Source organism: Spermophilus citellus (genome assembly GCF_964194105.1).
Source record: "Spermophilus citellus genome assembly, chromosome: 12".
NCBI lineage: Eukaryota > Metazoa > Chordata > Mammalia > Rodentia > Sciuridae > Spermophilus > Spermophilus citellus.
Window position 1 is genome coordinate 106,630,183 of NC_138198.1, and position 19,920 is coordinate 106,650,102.

Below are 19,920 nucleotides of genomic sequence, written 5' to 3' on the forward strand. Positions count from 1 at the left end.
TCAGGTAGGCCAGGCATAGATTAGTGTACCTTGGGGTAAATATAAACTTTCCTTCATTTAAAAAATGAAGACATAAACTGTGAAAGGAAATTAGAACCTGGTTTTCTTGTCCCAGCTTGTCATTTGCCCTATGCCGGGGGACAGCCAACCTTACCTTCAGACTATTGTAGGCCAGATCTGCATCCTGGTCCAAATCTACATCATTCCTTGGTTGTTCCATCTGTATAGGCAAAGACACAGACAGGTAAGCATGGACTGCAGGGCACACAGTCCGCACAAGTATTTCTGACCAAAGTCAAAACTTGCTTATCTTGCTTTGGCAAGCATACCTGGCACCTCTTCCCTTCACGAGTGCATTTCCCTCCCACTTACAAAACACAGCTCCACACTCAAGCTACCACGAGGCACTCCATAAATTCCCTCCTCCTGCCTCTATTTCACATGCACGGTACCTGGAGGCAACCATAATATTGAATACATATGACACCGTATTATGGGTGTGCTCCCCCCAGACCCTGTGAATATGACCTTATTTGGAAATAGGGTTTCTGTAGATATAATCAAGGTAAATGAAGTCATTATGGGGAGCCCTGCTTCCATAGGACTGGTACCCTCATAAGAGAAGACAAACATGGAGGGAAGGCAGCCATGGAAAGATGGAAGCAGGAATTGGAGTCACACAGCTGTAAGTCAAGGAGCACCAGGGGTTGCAGGAAACGCTGGAAGTCAAAACACAGCATGGGACACATTTTCCACTAGAGCCTTCAGAGCACAGACTTGAATTCTGACTTTTGGACTCTGGAACCATGAAAAACAAACTTCTGTTGTTGCAAGCTATTCAGTCAGTGGTATTTGGTTTCAGAAGCCCTCGGATGCTAATATACATGGTAAAACTTCAGTATCTATTAATGAGGTTAATGAGCTACACTTCAGTTATGGGGATGTGCTCATGTGTATTCTGTTTCAACTAAATTCAAAGTGCCTTGCTTACAGCTACCTCTTCCATGACCCTCCAAAACAGGAAGCAGGATACCTGGCCCATAGGGATGCTCATTATATGCAGTCTGCCTTCAGGATTCCAAAGCTTTTGATTGTGCACGGTAATGGCTGGAATAAAAAGACTCAGCTGAGCCAAGGAATCCTATAGTTATGTGGCAGTCATTGGACTTGATTTGTCCATGGAGAAAAGGTAGAAACAGCTTCATAAGTGCTTAACTGCTTGGGTTAAATTTCAGTAATGGGTGTTATTCCTGAAGATGAGTCTACAGTTAAAAACTTCCAAATACTTATGAATTACCTACAGTGCTAACAACCCAAAGTCCAGGTAAGGCCATCACTAGCTGTGGATGGATTGGGTGTGCCCTGAACTTAGAGATGGGCACAGGGCCTGAGCACCTCCTGTAGCCCTTGCCACCTATAGCCACTGCATTGCTTCTAGCACTACAACCTGGGGAAAACCCCACCTCTGTCTTGTCCGTCCTGATCACCTGTGGTACAAGGGATGTGACTGGCCAGGACTGACACTCCAACTGTTACCCCAGTGAGTAAGCCTGCATTTTATTCTGTATAGTACACACTGGCCTCAAGACAACATGGTTTTCAATACATGAGATTTTCAGAAAATGGGGATCACCTCTTCAAACTCAAAGGGCCGAGTACTAAGATGGGCTGTTTCCCAGGGCTCAGTCTTCTGGAATTCCTCTAGTGGCCAAAGAGAAAAACTTTGCCAGGCCTGGGGAAAGGAAGCTGGGTAGATGGGAGGTCAAAATAAACTGGCAGCTGGCTCATTGCCACAGAGGACCCACCTTTGCAGAAGCTCAGTTGCTCCCACACCAGGGGTACATCCCAGACTTCCCTGCTATTTCTTGCTCAGGAATGACCTCTATGGCTGGGACCTGGGGCCATCTCTCTCCAGAAAAACAAAAACACCTGGTAGCTCAGGATTCCTCTGGGAACGAAGGGCAGACTCAGGACCCTGATCTCTACAAGCTTCATCTCAGGGGCTCTAGAGGGATTCCATACTCTTCCCTGCCCCATGCCTGCCCTTCTTACTAAGCTGCTGGAAACAAGGAAATTCTCTTTAAAAACCATGCCAAGACACATGACAGCACTAGGGTGTGAGCCTATCATTCCAATGCTTGCTCAGTGAGATGTTTCAAGGAAAGAGATACCCTTTTACTTGGTATCAATGACACACAAATTTGAGGTCAGGAACTTCTGTCAGGCATTGTCTGGTGTGGTCTGCATAGCTTTTCATGTATAGATAGTCTCTGATAATAGCCAATTTATAATCTTTCAAGTTTATGATGGTATGAAAACAATATGCATTCAGCAGAAAGTGTACTTCAAATTTTGAATTTGGATCATCTCCCAGGCAAGTGATCACCAGCTACTGTCTGGTGACACTGGGCTGGGCAGCATGCCACAGTTCCAGGTCAGCCCCACGACCATGAGGGGAAACAACCAAGGCTCTACAGTGGACCTTGTTGACAAGTTCAGGTATTTGGCAGGTCAGCTGTATTTGACCCATTTTCAACTGATGATTTTATTGGGACGTAACTCAGTAACCCATGCTGAGTCCAGGGGCGTCTGCACATATCTGATTTGCACCCCTCTGTCAAGGCGGCTTCCCTTATGATCGAAGGAGTCATTTATAAACCTAATCCTTTCTCCATTCTGAATCTAAGCCACCTGAGAGATCTAAATCCATCAGCGAGATTTACCTCTCCACTTACTGCTGAGTAAAACAAAACGCCCAAGAATTTGATAGCAATACAGATTTGAGTGAACGCCACATTTGAATGGAAAGGAAAGACCGTGCGGTCAGCTAATGGTATGACCCAGGTGAGAGGTGGATTTCTATATCTCAAAAAATGGTGTGCCTGTCCCCGAAGAGATAAAAAGTGGCCCTTACCTCCTGCTGCTGTTGCCACAGCACCAACCTGCTTGTTCTCACTCTGCTTTCCTGTGAGCACTACTAAGTTGACCACCTACTCTCCACCAATCTATTTCTGCTACTCCCAAACTAGATTTTGAAATCCTCCATGGCTGAGGACTGCTGACATTTTCATCTCCTCTCAAACACACACTTTGTGTACCCTCCACGAGCCTGGTGCTGGCACACTTCTGGGGATGGCACAGGCACCTAATAGGTCCTCCAGAGAATGATTACTTCTTGGCCACAAAATTTCAAATAACATCAAGACTAAAGAGGCTGATGATGATCAGGACTATGGCAAAGGTACAGCCACAGGCACTGAAGGGCAAGTGACTGTGCCTCTGGGCCGCCCTGACTAGGTGGCCGAGCTCAAGCCCATGCCAGAGTCCAGGTATGAAAAGGCAACTGGCTTTCTCTGACAAAATTTGACTCATATAATTTCACAGCACGCCCCAATCCTCCTGGAATGAGGAGGAGTCCCCTTTTTGTAAGTGGCACAAAATGCCAGATCCCCCTGCAGCTTCCCAGTGGAAAGCCTTTGCCCTGGGGACCCTGGGTAGTGCATCCTGCCCAGCTGGGTGTCATGGGCACTTGTAGAGGAGACTCAGTGCGACTCTAGCACAGAGGGAATGTACTCTGAAACTCAGCCCTGACATGATCCCACAGGGTCACACCTGCCACCTGAGCTCTGGTAGGTGTGAGGTGGGTCGCACTAGCCCTGCCACACACCTGGACTTTCTTGCTGTCCTGCTCTCTCTTCTCCAGCTGCACCTGCAGCTTCTTCCTCTCCTGCTCGAGCTCCCGCACCCTCTTCTGCAGCTTCAGGAACACTGTCATGTCCATGGCTGCCTTCTCCACGCCAATTTCCTGCAAAGGAAGAAGGGAGCAGGGAAAAGAGCTTTCTTGGTCCAAGTGCCTTTGGGAGCACACAGCACCTATCAGCCACCTGTCTCCTTGCTCCTCCCAAACATCAATTGTGCCTGAAATACAAAGTCCATGCCAACCAACCAGCATTGCTCACATTACAGTTGGTGCTCCAGGATAATTTTCTCTCTAGATTAACGTCCGAGTCTCAGCCATTTACATTTCTCCTGTTGGCCACTTAAAATGACCAATCCCATATTTTAAGAACACATGGATAGAGACCATTCATTTTCTTTGGAAGCTAAAAGAGTTCACTCCTGGAAAGTGAACCGTAAGACTCAGGATATGATGCTTCCTGATGAAGAATCAATGTCTTTACTAATCATTGTAAATATGCTGTCAGCCACCACTGGATTGCATCTTGAAATGGAACCAACACGTCGTTTAGGTTGTGGATGATTGAGCCAGAGCATATAAATGCATGGGTGCAGATATGAAGAAATGCTAGGGGTTGGTTGATACCAATGGTTACTGTTATTAGTCCCAGTTGACCAAGTAGAAAAATAAGACTTTTTTTTTTTAAACATCATTTTGGGTTAGAGAACAGATGGCAGTAAATAGGGTAGCCCAGTTTGGGCCTTAGCTATCATGAATTCAGACATTTTAAGACTACTTTTGCATATTATTTTTATTAGAACTAGGGCTTTTTATAGCTTAGGAGAGACTTAAAGGAACTCTGCAAACAGCAACCCTGCCTGTTTACCAAAAACATCACCTCTAGCATAAACAGTATTAGAGGCACTGCCTGCCCAGTGACATGTTTAATGGCCATGGTATGCTGACCCCAAAGGCAGCATAATCACTTGTTCCTTAAATAGGGACTGGTATGAATGGCTTAACGAGGTTTTAACTATCTCTTACTTTCGGTGAAATTAACCTTTCTAAGAGGCAGGAGTAAACAAGACAAGACCACCCTATGGAGCTTAAAATTTCATAGCCAAAGCATCCCCAGTAATACCCAAGGATTGCATCTTGAAATGGAGCCCTGCCATGGAACTCAAACAGATCTTAAAGCATCAATTTCCTAGATTTTTTTTTCCCCTGTCAGATTCATGCCTAGATTTGCCCTCCAGGGTTCTGTTATGTGTAGGTTTGTGTGTACAGACATGTGACTGGGTAATGTGTATGAATACAGACTGTACACGTATGTGCAGTACATTTTAAGTACACATATGTGCACGCATGACAATATGATCTGCTTCCACCCTCATTTAATAAGCGCTCCATGCTTAGCTGTCACTGGATAGGTCTTGCTTCCTTGGAGAATGCAGACCTGGGGATGGCAGTGCTTCTGTGTGGAAACGGGCAAAAGCAAACTGGGCAGTGCACCAGCAGCTCAGTCCAAATGGAGCTCCCAGTGTCCTAGACCGAGACCCCCCCAAGAGCAAAGCCAATGGCCTTAAGCCAGCATTTATTAAAGGCTCACCAAGTGCATATAGCAAGCTCCGCAGAACTGTACAACAGCCAGAAGACTTTCTGCTGAGGATCTCTTCCCTCCCTCCACCCTCTATTCCACTGTTTTCTGTCTTTATCACCTTTCACTTTTCTTCATAACACTTAGTGGTACCTGAAATTATATCGCACATTTTTTCTTTTCACTATTTACTGTCTAACTCTCCACTAGATAAGCTCCATGAGGGCAGAGCCTTCTCTGGCTTGTTATTTTTTACATCCATGTGACACAGACTTGCTGGAAACACACTTAGTTGTAACAGTCTCTTTCCCAAGTCTACCTGCACCTGCTTTATATTATCTTCCTACTAGAGGAATCATATGCCTATACATCTTTGATAAAATGAAACAACACATATTGTATGGTATTTTACTTCAAGATGGCAAGAGCTATTATCAGCACAAAGAGACACCCCTGCACATTTCTGTTTCACACACTATTCTCAAGTTACCCAGCTTCTAAGTTGGAGGGGGGAATTCTGTGTTGTACTTATTCATATTACCATATGCACTGTTACTAAATGGGAGGGGTAATAAACTGTACCTATTTTAATCACTTCGCCTTCTTAAGTGAGTCATTTCAGCCCTCTGCCCTAGTTTTGTTAGGGGAACCAGGGATCTACCTTCCTCCCTCCCTTCTGTAGAGAGAATTAGGGAAGTTACAGGCTGCTCAGTATGGAAAATGTTAGCCCCAAGCTGAGTGTGATCTGTAAGTCCACTGCAGTCCCAGTCAGTGATCTTGCTTCTCCAGGACTAGCCCCAGTGCACTCTGGTCACCACCAACAGCTGGTCTGTTAGGCAGCACCACAGGTAATAAACACTCACTCTGGGGTGGGGTAGCCACCAAGAACCCTCTCACCTACCTCCACCTGCTGGAGGGCATCCTCAGTGTCTCCGATCTCAGATGTGGATATGGAGGGGTAATTGGAGTCAGATTCTAAGCTACTTTGGTTTGATGGGTTCCGCCTATGACCTGGGGTTTGCTGTTCAGAAAAAGAAATGGGACATGTCATAATGAACTCATTTATTAGTAAGAACTAACTTAAGAAGCAGCATGCCTTGGATTTGCTCCTGCCTCATTTGTCAGCATGGATAGGTATCACCGTTTCTCAAAATGATGGCTAAGTAGAGCTATTCCCACAAAAGACTTGGGGCTGGGGATGTGGCTCAAGCAGTAGCGCGCTCGCCTGGCATGCGTGCGGCCCGGGTTCGATCCTCAGCACCACATACCAACAAAGATGTTGTGTCCGCTGAAAACTAAAAAATAAATATTAAAATTCTCTCTCTCTCCCACTCTTTCCCTCTCTCTCCCCCTTTAAAAAAAAAAAAAAAGAGAAAAGAAAAAGACTTCACCTGTAGTTCTTAGTCATCCACCTAGCTAGTCATCAACATGACAAAAGACAGCGTGGCTCTGCAGGAAGGATTGTGTTCCTTGGTCTCTCAATGGCAGGCAAACCCACAATGCCAAGGCCTATTTCTCTGAACAATCCTTGGGGAACGTCATTCCCAGTCTTGTCCTCAAAATATGTAAAGGGTCCCACACCCAGGCTGTCTCTTAAAAAGAACACTCAGGAAGCTGAGGCAGGAGGATCACAGATTCAAGGTCAGCCTGGTCAACTTAGCAAGAATTTGTCTCGAAATAAATAAAAAGGGCTGGGGGAAGGCTGCCCCAAACAATCCCTCCCTTCAACTGGTGCACCAGTCTTGTTTATGGTGGAGCATATCAGAATAGAAACAATCAAAAATAGATTTACCATTTATACAGCTCATTTAAAAATATATTTGGGTTTATTTTTTGGCATCTGCTTTGGATTTCATAGTGAAAAGTGAGCTTAGAGGAAGACTGCAGATTTCTATATAAGTTCCTATTCAGCTTCTCTTCCTGGCTTCTACGCAATTAAGTCTTTTGGTCTTGAGATGCATGACTTGAGGGAATGTTTACATGGGGTAAAGAATGATGAATCCTGAAATATGAAAATGCTTCACATACCCTGTTTTTCATGAGAGATAGGAGGCATGAGCAGGCCCATGGGCTTCTCTGCTACACACACTATTACACACTCCAGTGTAGCCGAGTTAAAGCCCCCACACCATTACTGTGTCAACATAGGAGTCTTCCTAGAACAAGAAACAGGAGCCATCACACAATACTTGATGAGGATTTTTTTTTTTTTTTTGGTACTGGGGATTGAACCCACCACTGAGCTACATTCCCAGGACCCCATCACCTGCACTTTAAAATTTTGGGACAAGGTCTCACTGAGATGCCGAGATTGACCTTGAACTTGTGATCCTCTTGCCTTAGCCTTCCGAGTCACTGGCAGTATAGTCATGTGCCATAGCACCTAGCTCAGCTCCTGAGATCTTTACAAAACCTTGACCCTGGAAAAAGAGCATCCTCAGGAAGGAACCTCCCAGCTCAGTTCCTCCCATGCATGCAAGTACAGATGCCAGGGGCCTGCTGTGTGCGCACATGTGTACTGAGCATCATGGTGGGTCAGGTGCACCAGGGCAAGGGCCATAAGGCCAGGTTGGAAAGGGGAGACAGAGGGGCCAGCACTGCAGAACTGCCCTCCTTGACTTTAGAATGGTCACCTCATCCCGCAGGTTGTCGTATCTCTGCTCCAACCGGGAATATTCCTTCACCAGGTTCTGGTACCGGGAACGCTCCTCCTCCAGCTCTTTCTTCATCAGAAGGTTCTCCTTCACGGAGTTTTGTGCAAATTCATCTGGAATGCAGGCACACTGAGCTGCAGTGCTGCCATCTGAGTGGACCCCCTCACACCCATTGCTGCCTGCTTTCTATTGTCAAGAGGCAGCCTACAGAGAGCTCATTACCTGATGGCCAGCACAACTCCTCACCTACTGCAAAGCAGGGGAAGCTCATCACTCTCGCCTAAGTCTTCAGAAAAGGGAGAAGAAACAACTCTGCTTCTGGAGGTGGGGCGGGAGGAGCCTGGATAATGCACCTGCCTCTCAATGACAACTGCCAGCAACTGTGGGCAGCATTCCTGGCAGAACCGAAGCTGCTTCCCAGCTCCTTCCCTATTCCTGATTTTTTAGGTTCTGGAGTGCAGGAGGTTGGAGGAGATTAAGCCAAAAGTGAGGCTGGGGAAGGAGGAAAGGCAAAGAAGCAACACAGATGGGCTTTTGTCCTGGCCAAGCTTGATACAGCTTGATACAGCAAGGGAAGCTTTTTTAAAGGGAAATTGACAAACCATGTTACAATATTTTATGCTGGATGGCACCGTGAGGTCATGTGGTTCGGCTGCCTGGTGATATGGATGAGGAATCTGAGGATGGAGGCCGGGGACTGGGTCACAAAGATCTGGGGACAGAACTGGGGTCCATAGGCTCCCTTTGCCCCTCCACAGCCAAGTGGATGACAGTCCAGGAGCTGGTGGGTACTTGAGGCTGACCTGGGGTCTAATCCAAGACCTCTGCTTGAGCAGCCATTAACAGATGACCCACTAGATAACAGAAACAGGTACTGTGGATGCCGAAGGTAGATGTTAACGGCACAAGGGCGCTCACTACAAGCTCCAGCCTTAGCCCTTCACCTCTGCATCTTCCTCCTGTGAGCTCTGTCCTCTGGCCAGTTTGCATAGAAATAAATCCAGAAGCTGCCCAAGGCCACACAGCAGAGGCTACTTGGCATCATTCTCTTCAAACCGAATGTCACAGCATGAACTTAGAGATCACCCCACCCCCATTCAAGCCCTTCCTCCACTGCAGTGTCTAGGAGTCTTTGGGGGGAAAACCAGTGAGGAAGAGATTAAAATCCAAACAAAACTCAAGAGCTTTGGGCCTTACCTTTAGATTGGCACAGAATTTGGTTATTCAGCTGTTCTTTCTCATCTTTCAGGAGAGCATTTTCTTGCTCCAGGTCTGCAACTCTCTGAAAGAACAGGAAAAAATGATCCCTCGTGTATTTATAATAGCATCAAAAATAGTTAGGAAAAAGCTCAAGTGTTATGAAACTGTAAATTACTGTTGAAAAAAATTATAGATCTAAATAAACTGAAAAACCTTGAGGTAATGAATTAAAAGACAATATTGTTAAGATAGTAACACTCCTCGAATTTATTTACAAATGCAACGTAAGGATCAAGATCCCAGCTGGCTTCTTTGCAGAAATTAACAAGCTGACCCTAAAATTCATATGGAAAATCTACAGAATAGGCAAAATACCTTGAAAAAGAAAGACAAAGCTATAGGAATTCCACTTCTAAATTTTAAAACTTACTATAATATATGGTACTCAGGAGTGTGGTGCTGGCATAAGGAAAGACATGCAGATCAATGACATACAACTGTCACAGTGACGCTGACAGTCAATTGATTTTTGACAAGAGTGCCAAAACAATTCTATTAGGGAATGAATAGTCTATTCATTAAATGGTACAAGGGAAAATGGATATCTATACTTGCAAACGAATGATGTTGGACCACTACCTCACCACATGTAGAAATTGACTCAAAGACAAATGAGATAAAACTGTAAAACTCTTAAAACATAGGGAGCAAGTCATTGTGACCTTGGATCAGGCAAGGTTTTCTTAGATACAACACCAAAACCATCAAAAGAAAAGAGTAAATTGGAGTGTCAAAATTTATGACTTTTGTGCACCCAAAACATCAAGACAGTGAAAAGATGGGAAAAAACATTTGCAAATCCTATATCCGATGTAGGACTCGTGCCATGAACATATGAAGAACACTTGGAGCTTAACAATAAAAAGACAAACCGGTATAAAAATTGGGCAAAGGACTGGAACACACATTTCTACATATTTGATCTTAGCTAGAAGGCTGAGAAGTGGTGACACTTCTCCAAAGACTTACAAATGGCCAACAGCAACTGAAAAGATCTCATTGTCATTAGGGAAATGCAAACCAAACCCACAATGTGATGCTACTTCACATGCTAGGATGGCTATACTATGACTTGCTCCCTATGTTTTAAGAGTTTTACAGTTTTATCTTGTTTGTCTTTGAGTCAATTTCTATACTGTAATAAGAATTGGTAAGGATGTGAAGCAATCAGAACCCTTGTACTTCTGGAGGGAATTTAAAAGTATAGCAGTTTTGGAAAAATAGTCTGGCACTTCCTCAAAGTTAAACAGTTGTCACATGACCCAGAGATTCCACTCCTAAGTATAACTCCAAAAGAAAGAAAAACTTATCCCATGTGAAAACTTGCACAAAGATGTTTAGAGCAACATTATTCATAAGAGTGCAAATAACCCCAAAGTTCACCAACTAATGAACAAAACATGGTTGATCCATACAATGAAATTATTTAGTAATAAAAAGAATGAAGCATTGCATCTGTACTAAGTAAAAGATGCCGTTCACAAAAAGACCACATATTGCACGATTCTGCTTATATGAAATGTCCAGAAGAGGCAACTCTATAGAGACTAGTAGGTTAGGGATTGACTAGAATGAGGGTGGGGGGTCTGGGGGAAATGGAACGTGCTTGCTATTGGCTTTAGAGTTCCTCTTTGTGGTGATGAAAATGTTCTAAAATTACTATAGAAATGATTGTGAAAAATCATTATAGTAATGGTTATAAAACTGTGAATTTAGTTAAAGCCAATGAATTATACACCTGAAATAAGGCAGTCAAAAGAATCATTTCACAAACCAACCAACCTATTAAGCACAGTGTACTCTGCTGAGGGACACAGCCAGGACCCCCCTCTCTCTCTGGTATAGATCATTTCCAGCTACCTTCCAGAGGACTCTTCCTCATCTGTGTAGAAAGTGTGTCAAAAATAACATCCTCAGGATAATAATGCTTAATTACTAGCACATGCCCAGTGGGAGAGCTGGTGACCTCCTGGGACAGCAACCTTGGCGATGACTGACAGCTGAGTGGAGTGGAGATGACCACCCAGACCTCTGAGGACCTGCCCACTGCCATCAGGGAAACACCTCCCAGCTCTTCCCTTCCACTCCAGGCTTTAAAAAACTAAACTCGAGGCACCAAGAGGTGAGTGACAAGAAAAGCTACTACACCCTCCAGCCCTGCCCAGATGTTAACAAGTCTGGAGCCCAGGGGCCAGGTCACTGGCTCTCCCACAGGGGCTCAGAAGACAGCTTCCTCAGAGAAGCTGTTGGGCCTGCAGGTGGCCGTGTATTAGGTTTGTTCTGTAAAGCCCCGTAGAGAGAAAGATACACAGTATTGATAGGGGTTTGCAAAAAGAACTCCAAGCACTTTGTCAACACTATCAAATGTCTTCAAATTTCCTAAGAGTTTTTACTCTCATTCAAAACATGGCCCAAAACTACCTACACCAAGCCTTTCAAGTCCTATTTGTTTATAGGACCAGCTAAAAGGATGCTGGTTCCCTCAACTCAGTCTCAGAAGCATACTTCTGGAGGTTGTGCCCCAAGCCACAGGCATGAGACTGACAGGTGTCAGAGCACATCAAAAGCCATCCAGGTCATCCTAACACTACCCTAGGTTACGAGCTACTGCTCACATCCAGCAGTCCTGCTCTCCTCATCAGTCAGCTATAAACAGGGACGCTCCTTCAAATAGTCATGCAAAGGGGAAGTTTCCTCTCTACAGGTGATCAAATGAAAAAGGACACGTGCACATAATTACAGCCATGTTACTCTTCTTTGACAATTTGTCTGATAATTAATGTGACTGATGTTTTGTACCTATAGACACTTTAGTCTCTTGCCTGACTTCATGATGGGGGCAGGTACAGAAGTGGCTGAGACTGAGAATGTACAAGTAGAGGGGTTGTGCCACTCAGCTCACCAGCCTACTTCTGGTCCAAGCGATGACACAGGTCATGCCACTCAGCCGTGGGCATTTTTCTGACCTGCCTTCCTGTGTCAGGAGCCTCACTGGAGGCTGGGGATGCCAGGTTGAGTAAAATTTGTAATCATGGCCCTCAGTGCCCAGCAGGGGGAGGGACAGACCACAAATATAATGTAACTGATAAGGGATATAACCATCTCTTTATAAAGCAAGGTTTCTAAGCCTCACACTGTTAATTCTCTGTTGGGGGAGGGGGCTGCCCCGTGCATTATTGGATATTTGGCAGCAAACTTGGCTCCTACTCACTCGATACCAGGATACCACCCCCCATCTGTGACAACCAGACTGTCTCCAGACATTGCTCTGTGTCCCCTGACAGCAAAACTTCTGTGTGACAGCCATTCCTGTAATGCAATTCCAGGCAAAGGGAGAGGACAAGGACACATCCTTGCCTTCACAGGAGCTCTTTGCCAGGCTCATAAGTGGGGTGTCCCAGGACAAAGGCTTGGGGGAGTAAGGGTAGGGCTCCCAGTTGAGAGGCTTGGTTGGAGCAGGGGGAGTGGGAAAATTCATGGCTGGGTGGACTGAAGGACCATGAATCAGAATGTCCTCAAGGCAAAGGGGGAAAAGCCATCTCACAAACTTCTACTCTTAACCCCACCTGAGCAGGCCCAGCTTCTCCACCCCTTCTTCCTTCCCTGTTCCTCCGGCAGGTTTCAAAGAGAACCCATACTTTACAGGTTAATTTGTTCTCATTAGTTAGTTCCACGTATCCTCTTCTGGGAAGTCTCTTCCCATCTCTTGAGGATGCGGGGAGCTGCCATGCCCACTGGCCTGCTCTCACGGAATCCATGTATCCCTCCGGAGCTCCCACCAGACTGCACTGATTCCTGGACCACCTGCTCAGCCTGGACCAGAGACCTCAGCATGGACCAAGGAACCATACCTGCAAGGGACCATACCACCAGGCTGCAGATCCTCAGAACCCAGCCCACTGCCAGCACTGATCGATTGCTGAATGAACAAAAGAGCCTTGCAGACAGAATTAAGAACCTGTGTTTTCCTCAGTCAACAATAAGGTCTCCCATTTTCTTTTCTAAAACAAATGTGTTTGTAATTGGCTAAACCTTTTACAATAGGTTGTTTCATCAAATAACTCAATTTAGGAAACATACAAAGGAAACAATGCTCTTCAAATCCATCTAATTTGCTATCCATCAGGCTGTTCACCACTCCATGACTTTATGAGCACCTTTAAATTAGCTTGACACACAATTAAAACAGCCTTCACTTTCCTAAATAAGTAAAGTTGAACTGAAAACCCTGTGGAATAAACCTCGTAATATGTGCCTCCACAAAGTAATACCTGCAGCAGAGTAATGCCCACCACACCAGTCCTGTGCCATGGCAGGAGGTTCAGATCCCAGACCTGACCCACCAGGAACAAGGCCTGAGGTTTCCCAGCTGCTGTGAAGCAGGCAGACCTTCCCAGGGAACAAGACTTTCCATTAACCAATTTCCAACTATCCTGACAGCTCACAAAGTAGCCCATCACTTCCTCTGGGTATTCTATAGAGGGTCAAGGTCCCTCTGCAATGGATCATGCCATTGGTCAGCACCAAACATAGGTCATTTCCAGTAGATGGAACCGGAAATCTCCATCCCTATGAACACCAGCAAATACCATGGAACTTCATTGCAACAACCTGTGGTCTGTGATCTGAGACAAGAACATAGTAAGGGAGGGTCATGTACGTTGCCTATTGTTTTTGAGCCTCATTTTTTCCTCTGGGGGGTTTGTTTAATTCAGGAATGCAGGCTATTTTAAGGCATACACCAAAGTGGCATCAAGGGATTTTCTTTCTTGCCTAAAAGAATTCTGGAGACTGGTCCACTCCCCTGATCATTAGTGAGCCTCAGGCAGAGACAATCCCACACTCAGTTCCATGACCAGGGAGGTCAGAGAAAGCTTCCCTAGCCATTGGGTTGGGGCCAGGCTGTCTTCCCAGTCAGCCAGCATATGGAGAATTTGTTGGCAGGTGCAGTAGGGATGAACTTTTGCAGCCAAATGGCTCCCTTTTTGGGCTGTCAGGGATGCAAGGTGGAGTAAGACACTTCAGCCACACAGGACAAGAATGAACATAACCCTGAGCATGATGGATGACACCTTTACTAGGCTTCAGGACGCATTAAACACTACTCTGCAACAATTCCTTTTGCGGGGAAAGTGGGAACAAAGGAGTTGTCTTAACTCTGGCAAGTAGATTTATTTGGAATGCTGCTTCTTTAAGGTTATTTGGAATAGCTCATCAGAACCAACACCTGGAGGACAGCGTCTTGTACCTATCGGGCTAATCCAGTCCCTATTAAGTTAAATGAATCAAATGGCCCAGCCATCTGCTGAAGAACTGCCTTTGCTACTGAATCTTCAGATACAAATCTAGCGATATGCTTTTGTCTTTTCAATTGAATATTTGAACTGTAAAAAGTCAATTGCAAGATTTCTAGTGGAAAACCATTGACAATTGAGTGGACAATGCCTATCAGGAAAGGATCATCTGTCATCTGTTCCCAGGTAGTAGAAACTTACAGCCCCTGGCTCTTGGTAGTGACACTTCTAATCCTACAAAGTCCTGGCGAGAGAGTTACTTGCCCATTCTGAGTGTAATGTAAACGACCATCAACATTCTAAATGAATGCAATGTTGGGTTATCTCATCAATGGGAAATGGAACTAAAGCAGAGAATAGAAGCAGAAAAAGATGAGTGGCAGGAAGTACTGAACAAAATGTGAGCTGACCCGGGATACACAGCTGTTAGACACCTACACGAGTCAAAGGTGGGCTCTCACTGCTCTAGGAAAGGGAAGTATTTGGCCAGAGAGTCACAACAGGTTTCAGACCCCTGGCTCAGAAGCCCTGGTATAAGGATGGACCTCCAAGCAACGATTCGAGGAAATAAGCCAACATTTATTGAGCTCCTACTACCTCTATATCCCAGGCATTAATTTTTAAGAACACTTCTGGGGTAGGTTGTTTTTCCATGGTGTGGTGTCTGAACCCAGGGTCTCAGGCATGCTAGGCAAGTACTCTACCATTGAGCTATACTCCCAGCCCCATTATTTGCTTTCCAGAAAACTAAGGCCCAGGTGCATTAGAGAACTCACACAGCCAGGAAGGGGTGTACCCGGCTTTCCCTGAGCAGTCTGGGTGTTGCCCTAGGCTCTGAACCACTCGGCAACCTGTCTCCTGACAGTTCGGGAGACAAAGAAGAAACAGCAATGAACAATTGAGAGTCAGCCTCACATAACTGGTTTCAACAGCAGGAGGGACCAGGTGAGTGCTAGAGGGACCAGGGAGAGTGCATGGAGGAGGGGAGAGTGCATGGAGGAGGGGAGGGGGCCGAGCTGAACCTAAGGAAGAGAGGAGGACTTTGGATCCTGAGGACAGGGGAGGAAACTCCAGGTTTGGAACGACAGAATGAAGATGCTGGGGGAAAAAATCACAAAGATGAAACTGTCAGAACAAGAAGCTCTTGGGAGCCAAAGGTTTACACAAAGAGTGAACCAGAACACAGGCTGGAGCAGCAGCAACTCAGCAAGATCATCTTTTAGGATGGACCAAAGAGACTGGCACCAGTAAAGTCCAGCTCTTTTTGTGGGAAAAAGCCCCCTCCTTCCTGGGCCCACAAGGTTACAGAATGAACCCTCTGTTTGTGCAGCAAACGGAGTGCAGGCCCCCTGTTCTGGGCATTCCACTTCCTGCCTGTCCACACGCTGCACCTGCCTTAAGAAGAAATTGTACAAGCACAGCCCTGGGCAGAGATGAGTCTTTAATTCTACAGACTCCTGAAGAGTTACGTGCTCATTCTCCAAGAGTAAATTTTTCCTCCAAGTAAGCCCAGTGTGCAGAACAGTACCTGACACACACAGGCACTCAGTAAACACCTGTTGAAAGTCAAGTTCACCAAGAGACCTGCATTCCTGAATCAAACAAAACGTTACAGGGAGGAAATGAGGCTCAAAAACTAGAGATAACGCCATGGCCCTCCTGTATTGTATTCTTGTCTCAGATTAAAGATTACAGCTTGTTGCAATAAAATTCCATGGTATTTGCTGATGGTCATAGAAATGGAGATTTCTGGTTCCACCCAGTGGAAATGACCCATGTTCCGTACTGACCAATGGCATGCTCCATTGCAGAGGGACCTTGACTGTATATAGGATGCCCAGAGGAAGTGATGGGCTACTTTGTGAGCTGTCAGGATAGTTGGAAATTGGTTAATGGAAAGCAAAGTCTTGTTCCCTGGGAAGATGTGCCTGCTTCACAGCATTAATTTAAAAGCAAACAACTAGGAATTGAAAACCAACATTCTTTGAACATTGAGGCAACTTTGAAAATGTCAAAAACACAAACCTCCACAGTAGCCCAGGAGATGTCATCTCGATGATCTCCCCTCCCCAACCTCCCAGAACCTACTGTTGCACATGTCTGGAGGTTTCATGGGCTAATGCTGCCTGAGGGCAGAAGGTCCTTCCTGGTCTGGCCCACTGCCTCACTTCCCCTCCTACCTTCTCTTCCTTGCTGTTCTGCATCTAATACACTTGTCACCTGTACCTCACAACTTACCCTCTTTGCTCAGGGCCATCTCGGTGGGGACATCTTTGGCCATTACAAAGGAATCACATTCCTCCCTCCACAAGTCACTCTCTCCCCTTTATTTTTCTTTATAGCACATGATGGATAATCTGGGTTTGATGCCTATCTGTCTCCTCTTATCCCCCATATGTAAGCTCCCTAGGAATGAGAAGAACCTTTTTTGATTAATTTTGCCCCAGTGTGTAGAACAGTCCCTAACACAAGCAATCAGGAAACCCCTGCTGAAAGATGGCTGCAATGAGACACCACAGAGGTGGGTTAGGAGCCTTTCCTAATAACCATCAGCCTCCTCATGAACCAGGACCCTGTGCCACTGAGAGTACAACTTTGAGTCTTAGCTGCCACAGAAGTCCTGCTCTGTATCTTTGTAGCGTAAAGAATCACCCAGGCAGATCCCTCCGCTTCCTTCTGAAAAAAATCTCAAACTTAAGTCTTACACTGGAACCACTCAAGGTAATCAAAGAACATCTGATGTCCCTGTGATTGATGACCTGATACAATGTACCACTCTCCATGCTCAGGTTCTGGGGGCTGCAAATGCCAATGGCCCCTCTGTGTCAGGCATCCGGCAGCTGGTGGCTCCACTTCACCCATCGCAACCTTGCAGCCAGCTAAGCCTCACTATGACCACCAAACAACCTTCAGAGCTGGTTCTGGATAATGAGCTACTGCCTGTGTGCCAAGGGCAGCCCTGGGAGCCTCCCTTTCATCAGGGACACCAAATGGCAGTCATACAAAACAGCACAGATGCACAAAAGCAGGCAGCATAGGGATGGTGGAGGCTTCAAGAAATAACAAACAGGAAGGAGGTTAAGGGCATAGGTATGGATCATGCTGTGGAGGGGCCTAAGGAATATATGTATATATATATTTTTTAAGTAGAAAAGGATGAGGCTGGGCTGTGACATGGGGATGCCCTATGCTCTGAGGACACAAATATGAATTCCTTGTCCCCACAGGCCGAGGCAGTGCAGCCATGTGGCTTCCCAGTTAAAGCCATCGGGGTGGGGCTGACATGTTCCAGGATGCCAGTTCCAATACAACATTTGCTGCTTCTGCCAACAGAAACATCAAACTCATTAATTAAACATCCACCAGCAGTCATCGGCTCCCTCACTGTGCTTTGCTGGTCTCATCAATCTTGCTCAGTGCAGAGCAGGCCCCTGGACACATCTAGCAGGAAGCCAACTGTCTGATTATTCAGCATTTGTTAAGATTGGACACAGAGCCTTTAAAAAATATTAAACCCTGACTAGGCACAGAAACGAAGCAAATCAGCCCCTCTACCTTTCCCCAACCACCAGAAAAAAAAGTTGTAGTAGACCCTCAAGAAGAAAGAATGCTTACTTTTGCTGCCCCCCACCAACAACCCCTTCCTTGGAAAGATGATCCACTTAATGGATCATGGTGGTATCTTGAGTCTTTGCAACTTAGGTTTTGCTTCTGTGTGGAGTCAGAGAAAGGTTCTCTGCTCTTTGCCTATTGTTCTCCTTGCAGAATCCTTGCTTTGTTGCCAGTTTCAAGCCGTAATTTTATTTAAGACCTAAGCCAATATACTCCTAGGAAATAGCAATTTTTTTTTTTAAAGAAGAGAAGGCAGAAATCTGTTTTCTGTATTTTGCTCTGCCAAGGAAAATGTTCATGATACAATGTTTATGCCCCTTTGGATGGAGACCTGGATGTTTGAAAAGTGCTGGGAGTCTCCACATGGCACTGTTAAGCAGGAAACAGGGAATGCAGGGATGATGGGTCAGTGCAACCCGGGGAGACAGAGATAGGAGAGACCTTGGTTTTGTGGAGGTGAACAGACCTCCCAGGTGTCTACTCTGACTTAGATGCATGTGCAGGGAGCCGTCTTTCCTCCTAGGGTCACAAATCTCAAGTTCCCAATTCTAATCTTGACCTCTTCTTTTTGCCTTTGGAGTCCACCTTCCTGCTTTTATTTACACAGAAGGGCTACCCACTCATCTGCTCCAAGCGTCAGCAGAGTACAAGTGCGCAATTCCATGGTTTGACGGTTACTGGCTTGTAGCCTGGTACCACATGCTTCATCCCAAAGGAGGAAGCCCACTCCAGACCTCATGGTGGGTAAGCTGGCAGGTGGTTTACCTGGGCAGAGGATTTTGTGATGCCTCAAAGCAACCCACTGGGAGGGTGGGCTGCCTGCACTGTCAAGCCCTGTGTCTGACATTCTTCTGGGCCTAACACCCATCCGGGTCTCACTTCTGACCCTGGAAATCCCTGACATCTGGGGGGAAGGCAAAGGCTGATGGTGCAGGAGTCATGCCTGGGGTGGGAAAATGTTGTAGGCAAGTCCAGCATGAGCTGGCTCTGCAGGTTTCATCTCAAATGGGAATCTGCGGTTCTCAGCTGTGAGGTTTGAGGCCAGAGAGGGAGGCAGGGTAGCAGAGGACAAAGGACTCCAAAACAGAGTTGAGGTCCTCTATTCCTTCTAGAAGCCAAGCACAACCTCACAGCATCAGCCAGTACAAGTCCAGAGGGAGCCTTAGAGATGATCTGGAAGAACTTTCATACACACGGGTAATAGAGGCCAGTGAGGTTTCCTGCAATGCTTGACCATGAGGAAGTAAGGACGAGGTCAGTATTCCGAGGCCTGCTCCAGGGCCCTCTTTGTGTGGGCATTCAGTCTGCCCTAATTTTGAAATCTAATGTAGGAACACTGAATCTCCCACTCCTTAGACTCCCAACCCAATGTGACTTCTCCAGTGATGAGTGCTAAGCATGTGGATAATGTGCTCTTTCCCTGTGGCTGTAGGTCACTACAGAGATGGGGAGACAGCAGCTGTGTCCTAAGTCCATAGAGGGCTCTCTAGTGGCACTCTGGGACTTTCCTGGTTGGAATAGGTATCTTGGGACTAGAGAAGGGATTATTTGTGTCCTGATGTTGGGGCTGCTGGGGAGATCCTAGGAAGTCTACTTCATGGGGAAGCATACCAAACAGCAGGGAAGGCTACACAAACTTGGGCAAATTCCCCAAAGCACAGTGACCTCTTATGGATGGGAAGTGACATCTAGAAGCTTCCCCTAAGTCCTAGAGCAATCATGATCTCTGTAACAACTCTCTTGCCAACAGTATTCAGGCCTCAGCAGATCCAAAGAATAGCTCTAGACTGTAAGAGATGTACAAAGGCAGAGGCTGTGTATCCC

At 46.0% G+C, this 19,920-nt stretch overlaps 1 protein-coding gene across 1 annotated transcript in view; it reads right to left on the reverse strand.

Moving 5' to 3' along the window:
• MYO5B (myosin VB) overlaps positions 1 to 19,920 on the reverse strand; it is a 312,767-nt gene that overhangs the window by 38,960 nt on the left and 253,887 nt on the right. The window contains exons 23-27 of the mRNA XM_081262970.1: positions 9,128 to 9,212; positions 7,910 to 8,043; positions 6,178 to 6,297; positions 3,668 to 3,805; positions 155 to 220 (exon numbers count right to left, since the gene is read on the reverse strand). Of these exons, the coding sequence (XP_081119096.1) occupies positions 155 to 220; positions 3,668 to 3,805; positions 6,178 to 6,297; positions 7,910 to 8,043; positions 9,128 to 9,212 (543 nt within the window). The remainder of the gene's footprint in view (positions 1 to 154; positions 221 to 3,667; positions 3,806 to 6,177; positions 6,298 to 7,909; positions 8,044 to 9,127; positions 9,213 to 19,920) is intronic.